The following is a 14,093-nucleotide window of genomic DNA, read 5'->3' on the forward strand; positions in this document are numbered from 1 at the left end:
CTTATCTATTACCTCTCAGCCTCACACCCACCCATCTATACTCCACTCTATGCTTGGTGCTGGGATGTTGGAAACTACATTTCCTGGGCTCCTTGCCAGCTAGTTTCCTGTTAGGTTCTGCAATCAGGAGACACTCTCAGGAGATCAAAAGGCAGGAGGAAGAAGAGAAGCTTCCTGCCCCTGGCTCCCAAGATGAAGCAGTTACTGGTGGCCCGCAGTAGCAGCAACAGTAGGTGTGGGGCAATTCTGGGGTCAGTGGCCCCTTTTTGGATATTCTAGCCTTCTCTTGAGGTGATCTAGACTCCCTCCAACTGCACCTCCAAAGTACAGCAGCACGTTTGAAACTCAGAGGTTCCAAATTCTCAGAGTATTCCTAAATCTTTTAATACCTTTTGATAATTAAAAAGAAATTAATACCATAAAAGGATAAAGCCAGTTCCAGTGTGAAAAACGTATATAACTTTGTATACATTCACTCCTGAGCCAAATTCCTGAGACTTCTAATTAAGATATAACCTGCTGAACCCACTAATTTTCTAACGGCTGCCATGTATGGGTGCATCTATGCACTAAATTAAATGTAAAAATAAAAGTGAAAATTTTTGCATTTAAATTTTTAAAATTAAAACAAATAGATTCCTTTCAGTAGCGGAGATGACGTCAGAGTAATGGCAGGGTAGGAAGCGATACTGATAAATCTCCCCCAAAACTCAACAAGATCTTCAACCAGAAACAGAAAAACCTATTCTTGGAGTCTCCAGATGTTTGGCAATACACCTGAAGGTATGTTCGAGCGAAAAATTGGCTAAATATATAACCAAACCCTGAAGGAAATAGGAAGTAGGAAATGCTCCGCCTTCCTCACTAACCTAAACAGGGCTGCTTTCACTGGGAACTGAGAATATAGACACTAAGGCGGGCAAAGGGGGTGAATAGATCCAGGCCGCGGCACAAACGGCGGAACCAGGCTGTGGCACGGAGATCCAAGCCGAGGAAAAACTGTTCTGTGGCAACCCGGGCAATACAAGCTAACACTCGTGCCAAACCCAGACAAAGAAAGACAAGTGCGGCAGCCATTTTCCCCGATCTCCAGGTGGGCGCGCGCAAATAGTGGGCAAGAGATTCCTTCCAAAGCCCCGGGAGTGGGCGCCCGTGTTATCCAAGAGAGAGGCAGAGTCAGGGGCCTTTGTGTGGGCCGAAAGCGGAATATCTGGACCGCCCCAGCGCCCTGGGAAAGCCGCGCATGGGGAGGGAGCAAGAACTAATTCCAATGCTGGAATATTTCCGTGCTGGTGGGGGTTTCACTCAGAGGGTAAGGCAGCCGGCCTGATATCCTGGTTTGCACGCGCAGATAGCGAGCGAGAGATTCCTCCAAGTGCCTCAGCAGTGCGCGCCCATGTTATCCCACAGAGGAGTAGAGTCAGGGGCCTTTGTTTGGGCCAAAAGCGGAATCTCGGGCTGCCCCAGCACCTTGAAAAAGCAGCACACAGGGACGGAGTGAGAACCGAGTCCAACGCTGGAACTTTTCCGTGCACGCGGGGGTTTCACTCAGAGTGTGAGATTGCTGGCCTGATATCCTGGTCTGCGCGCGCAGACAGTGAGTCAGAGTTTCCTCCAAGCGCCCCGGGAGTGGGCGCCCGCCTGTGTTACTGGACAGAGTGGTAGAGCCAGAGGTCTTTGAGTGAGCGGAAGCCCCGCCTGATTATGCTAGCAGCTCTGACTGACTGAGCCTTACCCAGAGCCCTGTGCTGAGTGGGAATAGAGTGGGGAGTTGCCAGCTCTTTGAGCCTCTTACTATCCAGGCAGAGGCAGAAGCAACCCCATAGCTGGATTATCAGGCTACTAAATAAGGAAGAAAAGACTAGGAGAAAGGCTCCAGGAACACGGACTCTCTCATTGTCGGAGCCTATAAATGCTAATGAGCCTCAACTGCCAACGAGACTAAAGCACAATACATGACATCGCCATAGAGAATTATCAACTGCAAACCTCTACCTGAGCGTGCCAAAGGGGCAGAACCCAGGGTACAGAGTCACTGACCAGGAAGAGGGAGAGAAAAGAAAAAGCAAAAAGATAACCTCTAAAAATCAACAATAATCTGCAGACTTTATAACCTATCCCATTTAATTATATTTGTTCGTTTGTTTCTCTTACCTTCATTCTTGATATTTTTTTTTTCCTCTTCCAATTTGGTCATTTAACTCTCTGCCGGTCTTACTCTCTCCTCTCCTTGAACTACACTACCCATAAGTGTTACATCTCCCACTATCTTTTCTTTCCTCTTCCTTTCTCTCTCTGAGGGTTGCACTCCAAAACCCTTAACTCTCTCTCTCTCTCCTCTTTTTTCTTTTTTTAGTGGTACCCTCTTTTTTTTCTCTCTCTCTCTTTCTTTTCTCCCACTATATTAGTTTCATCCTTTCTCCTTTACGTCTCCTCTCATTCAAACCTCAATAATGAATAAATTATCTTATCTTGGACTCAAACTTATGTTTGTGGCATTTTGGGGTTTTTTTACTTCATCTTTTTAACTCACTAGCAGTGCTCCCATCCCTGGCTCTCCATTTTATCTAGTTCTTGTTCCAATAAATACAATAGTAATTTTTTAATTTGTCCCCCCATTTTCCTGTTTCCCTCTTATTCCTCTCATCATAACTCTTAGTCAACCAACACCTAAAAGAAAATCATTTTATTCTTGACCCAAATTTTTTCCTTATTTGATTTTTGTGGGTCCATACCCCCTTTTTTTTTCTTTGTCCCTTTATTACTTTTCCCCAATTCAGGCCCTCCATTACAGGCATTGTTTGTTCTATTCAATACAATATAATTCACAGTTCACCACAAGATTTTCTCAAGAAAGAGGGGAGAGGAGAGGAGAGGAAAAAAGGAGGGGGGGGGAATAATTTCCTTTTTTTAAAATTTTTATTTTATTTTATTTTTCTTTATTTCATTCTTAATTTTTTTTAAAAAACAATTTTTTCGATTTTTTATTTTTTTAACTTTTTATTCTTTATTAAATCTCATTAATACTATCAACGAAACCACTCTCAGATGCCATTAAGGAATAGAAAATGGAATATTATGGATACAAAAGAAAGAGAGGTAACACAGATAGATGAGGAAAAAATCTATGGAGAAAAAATGTAATATATTGGAAACCTTGGAGCTAAATGACAGAGAATTCAAGATAGAAATCCTAAAATTCCTCCAATATACAAGAAAACACAGAAAGGCAATTTAGGGAGCTCAGAAAACAACTCAATGAACACAAAAAAATATATTTCCAAGGAAATTGAAACTATAAAAACAAATCAAACAGAGATCAAAAACTCAATTAACGAGCTGAAAAATGAGGTAACAAGCTTAGCTAATAGAACAGGCCAGATAGAAGAGAGGATTAGTGAAATAGAAGACAAGCAACTTGAGGCACAACAGAGAGAAGAAAGAGACTCAAAAATTTAAAAAAATGAGATAGCCCTACAAGAACTATCTGACTACATCAAAAAGAATAACATAAGAATAATAGGTACATCAGAGGGAGAACAGAGAGAAAATGGAATGGGGAACATACTCAAACAAATAATAGATGAGAACTTCCCAAACCTGTGGAAAGAACTAAAGCCTCAAATCCAAGAAGCAAACAGAACTCTGAGTTTTCTTAACCCCAACAAACCTACTCCAAGGCACATCATAATGAAATTGGCACAAACAAACGGCAAAGAAAAAATTCTCAAGGCAGCCAGGGAAAAGAAGAATACAACATATAAAGAAAGGGCCATTAGATTATAATCAGATTTCTCAGCAGAAACTTTACAAGCTAGAAGAGAGTGGACCCCAATATTTAAAGTCCTGAAAGAGAGGAACTTTCAGCCACGAATACTATACCCATCAAAGCTATCCTTCAAATATGAAAGAGAAATAAAAACATTCACAGATACAGAAAAGATGAGGGAATTTATCATCAGAAATCCCCCACTCCAGGAACTACTAAAGGGGGTTGTCCAATCAGATACAAAGAACAAAAAAAAAAACAAAGCCACAAGTAAAAGCTCCAAGAAGAACACAATAAGACCAAATTTAAACTGTGACAACAACAAAAAGAAAGGGGGGCAGAGGATGGAGATTAACAGTGGCAAAGGACGATGGAGTGCAAAAGTACTCACAAAATAGTGCTCTACAATGAACAGGGTGGAACCCTTTTCATTACTTAAAGGTAACCACCATTGAAAAAACCACCACAGAAGCACATGAGATAAAAAAGATAGCAACAGAGGAAAGATGTATGGAATACAACCAAATAAAAACAAAAGATAGAAAAACGAAAGAGAAGGATCAAACAAGACACAAAACTAACAGAAAGAAATCTATAAAATGGCAATAGGGAACTCACAAGTGTCAATACTTACACTAAATGTAAACGGATTAAACTCACCAATAAAAAGGCACAGAGTAGCAGAATGGATTAAAAAAGAAAATCCAACTGTATGCTGCCTACAGGAAACTCATCGAAGTAACAAGCATAAAAACAAATTCAAAGTGAAAGGCTGGAAAACAATACTCCAAGCAAATAACATCCAAAAAGAAGCAGGCGTAGCAATACTCATATCTGATAATGCTGACGACAAGACAGCAAAACTACTCAGAGACAAAAATGGCCATTTCATAATGGCTAAGAGGACACTGAATCAAGAAGACATAACAATTCTTAATATATATGCACCAAACCAAGGAGTACCAAAATGTATAAGACAGCTACTTATTGACCTTAAAACAAAAACTGACAAAAATACAATCATACTTGGAGACCTCAATACACCGCTGACGGCTCTAGATCGGTCATCCAAACAGAGAATCAACAAAGATATAGTGGCCTTAAACAAAACACTAGAGCACCTGGATATGATAGACATCTACAGGACATTTCATCCCAAAGTGACTGAGTATACATTTTTCTCCAGTGTACACGGATCATTCTCAAGAATTGACCATATGTTGGGCCACAAAAACAACATCAGCAAATTCAGAAAAATTGAAGTTGTACCAAGCATATTTTCTGATCAGAAATCCTTGAAACTAGAATTCAACTGCAAAACACAGGAAAAAAATCCCACAAAAATGTGGAAACTAAACAACATACTTTTAAAAAATGAATGGGTCAAAGAAGAAATAAGTGCAGAGATCAAAAGATATATACAGACTAATGAAAATGACAATACGACATCAGAATCTATGGGATGCAGCAAAAGCAGTGATAAGAGGGAAGTTCATATCACTTCAGGCATATATGAACAAACAAGAGAAAGCCCAAGTGAACCACTTAACTTCAAACCTTAAGGAACTAGAAAAAGAAGAACAAAGACAACCCAAAACCAGCCGAAGAAAGGAGATAATAAAAATCAGAGCAGAAATAAATGAATTAGAGAACAGAAAAACTATAGAAAAAATTAATAGAACAAGGAGCTGGTTCTTTGGAAAGATCAACAAAATTGACAAACCCTTGGCAAGACTTACCAAGGAAAAAAGAGAAAGAACTCATATAAACAAAATCCAAAATGAAAGAGGAGAAATCACCACGGACACCGTAGATATACAAAGAATTATTGTAGAATACTATGAAAAACTTTATGCCACTAAATTCAACAACCTAGAAGAAATGGATAAATTCCTAGAACAATACAACCTTCCTAGACTGAGTCAAGAAGAAGCAGAAAGCCTAAACAGGCCTATTAGTAGAGAAGAAATAGAAAAAAACATTAAAAACCTCCCCAAAAATAAAAGTCCAGGCCCTGACGGCTATACCAGCGAATTTTATCAAACATTCAAAGAAGACTTGGTTCCTATTCTACTGAAAGTCTTCCAAAAACTTGAAGAAGAAGCAATACTTCCAAACACATTTTATGAGGCCAACATAACCCTCATACCAAAACCAGGCAAGGATGGCACAAAAAAAGAAAACTACAGACCAATATCTCTAATGAATACAGATGCTAAAATACTAAACAAAATACTAGCAAATCGAATACAACAACATATTAAAAAGATAATACATCATGATCAAGTGGGATTCATCCCAGAATCTCAAGGACGGTTCAATATACGTAAAACGGTTAACGTAATACACCATATCAACAAAACAAAGAACAAAAAACATATGATCTTATCAATAGACGCAGAAAAGGCTTTCGATAAAATACAACACAATTTTATGTTTAAGACTATCAACAAAATGGGTATAGAAGAAAAATATCTCAACATGATAAAGGCCATATATGATAAACCATCAGCTAACATCATATTAAATGGCACTAAACTGAAGGCTTTCCCCCTTAAATCAGGAACAAGACAGGGTTGTCCACTCTTTCCACTCTTATTTAATGTGGTACTAGAGGTTCTAGCCAGAGCAATCAGACAAGACAAAGAAATAAAAGGCATCCATATCGGAAAAGAAGAAGTAAAGGTATCACTTTTTGCAGATGATATGATCCTATACATTGAAAACCCCAAAGAATCCACAAAAAGACTACTAGAAACAATAAACCAATACAGTAAGGTCGCAGGATACAAAATTAACATACAGAAGTCAATAGCCTTTCTATATGCCAAAAATGAAAAAATTGAGAACGAACTCAAAAGAATAATCCCCTTCATGATTGCAACAAAAAAATAAAATACCTAGAAATAAACATAACAAAGAATGTAAAGGACTTATATAATGAAAACTATAAGCCATTGTTAAGGGAAATCGAAAAAGATATAATGAGATGGAAGAATATACCTTGTTCTTGGTTAGGAAGAATAAATATAATCAAGATGGCCAGATTACCCAAAGCAATATACAAATTTAATGCAATTCCCATCAAAATTCCAATGACATTTTTAAAGAAATAGAGCAAAAAATCATCAGATTTATATGGAAGTATAAAAAACCCCGAATAGCCAAAGCAATCCTAAAGAAAAAGAATGAAGCTGGGAGCATTACAATACCTGACTTCAAACTATATTATAGGGCCACGACAATCAAAACAACATGGTATTGGCAGAAAAATAGACACTGAGACCAATGGAACAGAATAGAAAGTCCAGAAATAAAACCACACATATATTGTCAAATAATTTTTGAGAAAGAGGCCAAAAACACACAATGGAGAAAAGAAAGCCTCTTCAATAAATGGTGCTGGGAAAATTGGAAAGCCACATGCAAAAGAATGAAACTGGACTACAGTTTGTCCCCCTGTACTAAAATTAACTCAAAATGGATCAAAGATCTAAACATATGACCTGAAACAATTAAGTACATAGAAGAAGACATAGGTACTAAACTCATGGACCTGGGTTTTAAAGAGCATTTTATGAATTTGACTCCAAAGGCAAGAGAAGTGAAGGCAAAAATTAATGAATGGGACTACATCAGACTAAGAAGTTTTTGCTCAGCAAGAGAAACTGATAACAAAATAAACAGACAGCCAACTAAATGGGAAATGACATTTTCAAACAACAGCTCAGATAAGGGCCAATTATCCAAAATATACAAAGAACTCAAAACTCAACACCAAACAAACAAACAATCCAATAAAAAAATGGGAAGAGAACATGAACAGACATTTTTCCCAGGAAAAAATACAAATGGCCAACAGATATATGAAAAGATGCTCATCTTCGTTAGTTATTAGAGAAATGCAAATCAAAACTACAATGAGATACCACCTCACACCTGTTACATTAGCTATTATTAACAAGACAGGTAATAGCAAATGTTGGAGAGGCTGTGGAGAAAAAGGAACCCTCTTCCACTGTTGGTGGAAATGTAAAGTAGTACAACCATTATGGAAGAAAGTATGGTGGTTCCTCAAAAAACTGAAAATAGAACTACCTTATGACCCAGCAATCCCTCTACTGGGTATGTACCCCCAAAACTCAGAAACATTGATACGTAAAGACACATGCAGCCCCATGTTCATTGCAGCATTATTCACAGTGGCCAGGACATGGAAACAACCAAAAAGCCCATCAATAGATGACTGGATAAAGAAGATTTGGCACATATACACTATGGAATACTACTCAGCCATAAGAAATGATGACATCGGGTCATTTACAGCCAAATGGTGGGATCTTGATAACATTATACGAAGTGAAATAAGTAAATCAGAAAAAACCAGGAACTGCATTATTCCATACGTAGGTGGGACATAAAAGTGAAACTAAGAGACATTGAAAAGAGCGTGGTGTTTACAGGGGGAGGGAGGAAAGGGAGAGGGAAAGAGCGAGGGGGAGGGGCACAAAGAAAACTAGATAGAAGGTGACAGAGGACAATCTGACCTTGGGTGATGGGTATGCAACATAATTGAATGACAAGATAACCTGGACTTGTTATCTTTAAATATATGTATCCTGATTTATTGATGCCGCCCCATTAAAAAAATAAAATTATTTTTAAAAAAACAAAAAAAACAACAAATAGATTAATGTATAATAGGAAGAAAAATCTGCCTGCACTTTGAGACAGATAGTCCAAAACTGTGCTGTTTAACATAGTATTCATTGACCATTATGAGGCTCTTTCAATTTAAAACTAAATTGATTATGTATTCCTCAATTGCAGTAGACACTTTTCAAACACTCAGTAGCCACAGGTGGCTGGTGGACAACTATTAGACAGCACAGATTAGAGATCATTTCCATAATTCTGTAAAGTTTCTTTACTTAATTTATGGAAGACCTCATAATGAGGAGTACCTTTTATCAGAAAGCTCTCTGATAAATTCTTTCAATTTTTGGTTTCATTTTTGGCCCAGAAAGGCAGAAAGAAGCCCTGTAAGAATGGTTTGAAAGTAGAGAATACTTAATATTCTACATTATAAAATAACAAGAATTTAGGGGGTTGCTGATCGTCAATCAAGAAGAAGGTGGCAGGGTTAGGGGTACAGTGTCTGGGAGGATTCAGGAAAGGAGAAAATGAAGACGTCACAGGTCGATCATGAGGAGCCAACAAGATGGAAGCAAACAGAGCTCTCAGGCAAACAGTTAGTGAGAAAGTCCTTGTGGCAAGGAGAGCAAAGAAGCTAAGAATAATTATGTCTAATAATCGAGTTCATGTTGCTCTCTGAACAATGCTTAATATTCTTCCATTTTCTCTCAACCTTCAGTAAGAATCTTTTATACACAAGAGCAATGAGTTAGTGGAGCTTTGAGCATGTAAGGGAAATAAAAAACTCCAGGCAAAGAAAAGTTATCAGCCTCAAGAAGCAGTGGGGAAGTAATATTTAGTAGGAGTAACAAATTACAGCAAGAGAATCCTAAATGCCCCTCTCTTAGGAAGGCCCAGAAACATTAGGGAGGACTTGAGATAACCCATAATATTAGGGATCAGAGCTGGAGCCATGTTGATCGAAAGGTAGCCCAGAAGGTAGGAGGAATGTGAGGCATCCAAATGACAGAAACGTGAAGCACACATGTACAGCACAGGAAGTACATTTATTCTTGTACTCTAAAGAAAGAAACAACCTAAGAGAGAAAAGAATTGGCCAAGAATTTTTAAAGTAACACTTTGGAAACTTACTACATGCCAGGCCCTCTTAAGCACTTTATATGCATCAATACTAACTCATTTAAACCTCAGTACAACTTTAAACTGTTATTACAATTACCTTCTTCTTATAGTTAAGGAAACTGAGTAAGTTAATAATATAGAACATAATTCAAACCTAGAAGTTTGGCCCCAAAGCATATGCTCATTACACTGCCTCCAAATTAAAGTACAAGAAACTGGTTAAAAAAATGTATTTTCTCTCTTCATATAGGTGAAAGATAAACAGAGAGAACAAAATTTGAGTCTGCAGTGTTCAATAATTTAACATCCATAATAAAATCTGAAGGATCAATCTGGTAGATGTTCTTAAGCATCTATTTCTGGCAAATTTATTGATTAATTTATGGCAAATAAGAGCTGTTGACATAGTATAAACAATATAAAAATTTCAAGAAGGGGGAAAAATGGAAATCTCTGCAATACTCTAATTCTTTATTTGTTTAGGACACCACCAAGCCATTCCTTAAATTTAGGGAACCTTATATTAGTTATTTAGGTAATGAGATACTATCTTCATAGTGCCACTCAAGAGTTTTGTAAGTTAGAAAGTGCAGAATAGGTCCAAGAATTGCATACACTCATCTCTAAAGTCAAGAAATACTGTTTCTTCTTGGTGGCAAAAGTTTGTTTTCAGCTTAACTGACTCCTTTTGTGAAATTAAAACAGACTGATAATTCAGAGAAATCCTCATTTTTATATTCCAAGTGCAGATGCAGAAAAGAAAATCATGGTAAATACTTGTCAAAAATGTATAAATATTTTCTGAAATTAATTTAATTTCTACTAAGGAGCCTTAGAAATTTTGTTTTCCATTTTCCATTGAGGGGTCAGCAAATTAGGTCAGTAGAGCATCTAACTATCTGCTAAATACATATAATCCACTTGAGTCCAAATATCTGAACTTCCTTACATAAGCTAGTAACATTTTTCTTCTTGGGTGAAATTTAATAATCACCGTATCAGATATCTTATAATGTTGGTAAGAAAATATAGTCTTGGGAACCCCTGAGAATTCAACAAATTGAGCCAATTCAAAACAGTCCTTAATCTAAGGAAACTGAGCAGTAAATCCTTGTCATTTCATTAAGTTTTCAACTACACTAAAATAAAGTTTTTAAATCTCCATAGCTGGCTTATTTTCTTTTAAATATACTATAAGTTGGCAGTGATTAATAATACAAATATTAAGAGCATCCTTTTTGCAATTTCAATCATTTCCTCTGTAATATCTCAGTAAAGGTGGCTTAGGAAGGTCACAGAGCAGTCTTCTAATTAATAATTTAATAAGATAAAGATACACTAAACTTCTATTTTCATTTGAACTAACTTTGAAATCAAATTTTTATTACACTGACTATATTCCTTCTATGGTAAAAAAAAATTGACTTCTTATATACTGTGAACAAACCTCTCAAATTCCTTAATGGAAACAGGCCCTAACAGTTCACATATACTAATTAATTAAAACAAGATTGAGGGGTTATATTTGTTTGTTTACTTATATGTCTGTTTAGACAACAAGTAAATCTCAAGAAGGCTGTTCCTCAGAGTCAAGGGTTTGCCTATTGCATCCCTGATCTGGTGGGAGCCAAACCAGTACGATCACTAGAGACAACATGATTTTGAGCTGCACTGTCACACAGAAAAACAAACATGAGTCACAAATGAGAGCTGCATATGTAATTTTAAATTTTCTATTAACCACATTTTAAAAAGTGTAAAATAAATTTTAATAATATGGTTTATTTTACCAATATATCCAAAATATTACCATTCAATGTATAATCAAAAAATTTTAATTACTGTTATTTTATATTCTTTCTGCACAGTAAATCTTCAAAATCCATTGTGCATTTCACACTACTACACTTCTTAATTGTATTAGTCATGTTTCAAGAGCTCAAAAAGGCATATAAAGCTAGTGGCTACCATACTGGGCACCACGATCTAAGGGGAAATCAGGGGCTTTGATGAACATAGACCTAGGTTTGAATCATAGTTCCACAACTCACTAAGCTGTACAACCATGAGTCAGTTATATAAGCTCTCTGATCCCTGTTCTCATCTGTAAAACAGGAATAGTAACATCTGTCTTACGAATCTTTTTTTTTAATAATTTTATTTTTTTAATGGGGCGACATCAATAAATCAGGATACATATATTCAAAGATAACAAGTCCAGGTTATCTTGTCATTCAATTATGTTGCGTACCCATCACCCAAAGTCAGATTGTCCTCTGTCACCTATCTAGTTTTCTTTGTGCCCCTCCCCCTCCCCCTTTCCCTCTACCTCTCCCCCCTCCTCCCATAAGCACCACACTCTTATCAATGTCTCTTAGTTTCACTTTTATGTACCACCTACGAATCTCTAAAAAGAATTGAAGATAACATATGTAAAGCACCTTGGCACACATTACATGCCTGGCATGTAATAAAACTAAATAAAATCCTCCTCAACCTCATTATTATATAAATTGGATAAGAAAAAGTACCACTGAAAGAAAGCTCAAATACAAAGTTTAAAAAAAATGTAAAAGAGAAATGTAGAAAGAGAAAACAAAAACTTAAGATTATCAAATGTTTTCTGGATGAAATCTAGCCATTAATCCACTATTATCCGTACAAAATTAAAACAAACAAAAAAGAGTTTTCCAAAAATTGTGAATAATGCCAAAAAAAAGATATTGCTACAACTCCAAAGACATGGTAGTGTTTACTTTTTTTTTTAAGTAACTTTGCTTTCTTGATTATTTAATATTAAGGGAGAAAATGGCTAGACAGTTAAATAGGTGGTTATTGGTATGAAAATAGCATTTTGGGATACTAAAACTGTTTACAAATAATCTACAAAGACTGTATTATCCATGCTGATAACTGAGCATTCACTATATAATATATAAGGATCAATTTCTTTCAAATAATTGTTACAGTATATTTTTCATTTGCTTATGTAAGATATCAAAATACAATGCTGAAAATATATAAAACATACCTCTGATAAAAATGTTTGGGCTGATTTCTGAGCTCCTACATGGAGCAGATATTCATACACGTAGAGTGCTAACCTGGAAAATAGAATTTTTATTGAGAAATGTTAAAATTAATTATTTAAATAATGCACACATCTTTATATTACTAAAATTTTTACTCACTTAAAAATGACACAAAATCAACTCTTTCCATATCCTTTCATTGGGAGTGTATATATGTCCAGAAAGAACTTAAACTAATTAAAATAACACACAAAGAAAAAGACAAATATATCCTTTCTTGGCAAGAAACAGCTAAATATACATTTTGTCTTTGATCATCTCACCATAGCCTCATTCCCTTTTTTATACCTAATTAATAATTCATAACCAAACATTAATCCCTGTAGCCTATTTTAAGGAACACTTATAATCTTTCATTAGTAAAATAAATTAATTACGTCACTGGACCTTTCCAAGAACTTTTTGTCCTTCGATTGTTTTGGTGATTGTTAACGTAAGCTCTAGCTGTTTGCACTTCCACATGCCAAACAGGTGTGGAATGTCCAGTTTAATATCTGCTCTGCAGCCTCTCCTTACTCTTTACGTTTGATTTTTAAACCAATAACATTTTACTTTATATGGTATTCCAGTTAATAGCAAACCACAGTATTAAATAGACTTTAAAGATAATCAGTTCATATTGAGCATTTGGGTGCTTGACACAAAGTTTCATATAAATTCATCACTCAAATATAAAACTTTAAATATATAGTATATACTTCTATTACTCTCATTATCTTGTGGATTCAAAATTTTTAAGCTGCACCATGTGGCTCAATTTAAGTTGAGCTGTTAACAAAATATTATTCATAAACCCAAATTAGTCTGAGGCAGTATTTTTAATGATATCTTGGACCAATGCCCAGATAGCTCACAACAGTTTAGTTTCTACTACACTATATTTACCAATATTGAGCCAGGTTTACAGTAAACAAAACAATGTATAACAATAACCACAATTCTGTATAGCTATACAACTTCTCTAGCCAATTTTTGATTGTTAAAGATTGATAGCATGTGCAAAAATGATTATTTTCTTCATTTTCATAAAAACAGAGCATGCATCTGTCATGAAAAGAGAAAGTCTGTACAAATCTAGTTGCTTTGTCCATTTATTCTTTCCCCATCCCAAAACTGCCACTTAAATTGAGAATTATGCTAAGTAGCATTTGTATAAGTTACTCATATATGAAAAGCATGTTATTGACCATGAGTGTATGTATGCAATTTAGAAATATCTCCTCTTGCTGTAAGAGAAACTGACAACAAAATAAACAGACACCCAATTAATGGGAGATGATATTTTCAAACAACAGCTCAGATAAGGGCCTAATATCCAAAATATACAAAGAACTCATAAAACTCAACAACAAACAATCCAATAAAAAAATGGGAAGAGGACATGAACAGACACTTCTCCCAGGAAGAAATACAAATGACCAACAGATATATGAAAAAATGCTCATCTTCATTAG

At 35.9% G+C, this 14,093-nt stretch overlaps 1 protein-coding gene across 12 annotated transcripts in view; it reads right to left on the reverse strand.

The window, feature by feature from the left end:
• The window catches only part of SSBP2 (single stranded DNA binding protein 2), a 406,179-nt gene that overhangs the window by 251,416 nt on the left and 140,670 nt on the right, over nucleotides 1–14,093 (reverse strand). For all 12 annotated transcript variants that reach the window (XR_010751123.1, XM_066381777.1, XM_066381775.1 and 9 more), the window contains exon 2: nucleotides 12,579–12,651. Coding sequence is in view for 11 of the 12 variants with exons in the window: in XM_066381777.1 (XP_066237874.1) it covers nucleotides 12,579–12,651 (73 nt within the window). In the remaining variant the exon portion in view is untranslated. The remainder of the gene's footprint in view (nucleotides 1–12,578; nucleotides 12,652–14,093) is intronic.

The sequence above is a fragment of the Saccopteryx leptura genome, chromosome 4 (assembly GCF_036850995.1).
Source record: "Saccopteryx leptura isolate mSacLep1 chromosome 4, mSacLep1_pri_phased_curated, whole genome shotgun sequence".
Taxonomy (NCBI): Eukaryota; Metazoa; Chordata; class Mammalia; order Chiroptera; family Emballonuridae; genus Saccopteryx; species Saccopteryx leptura.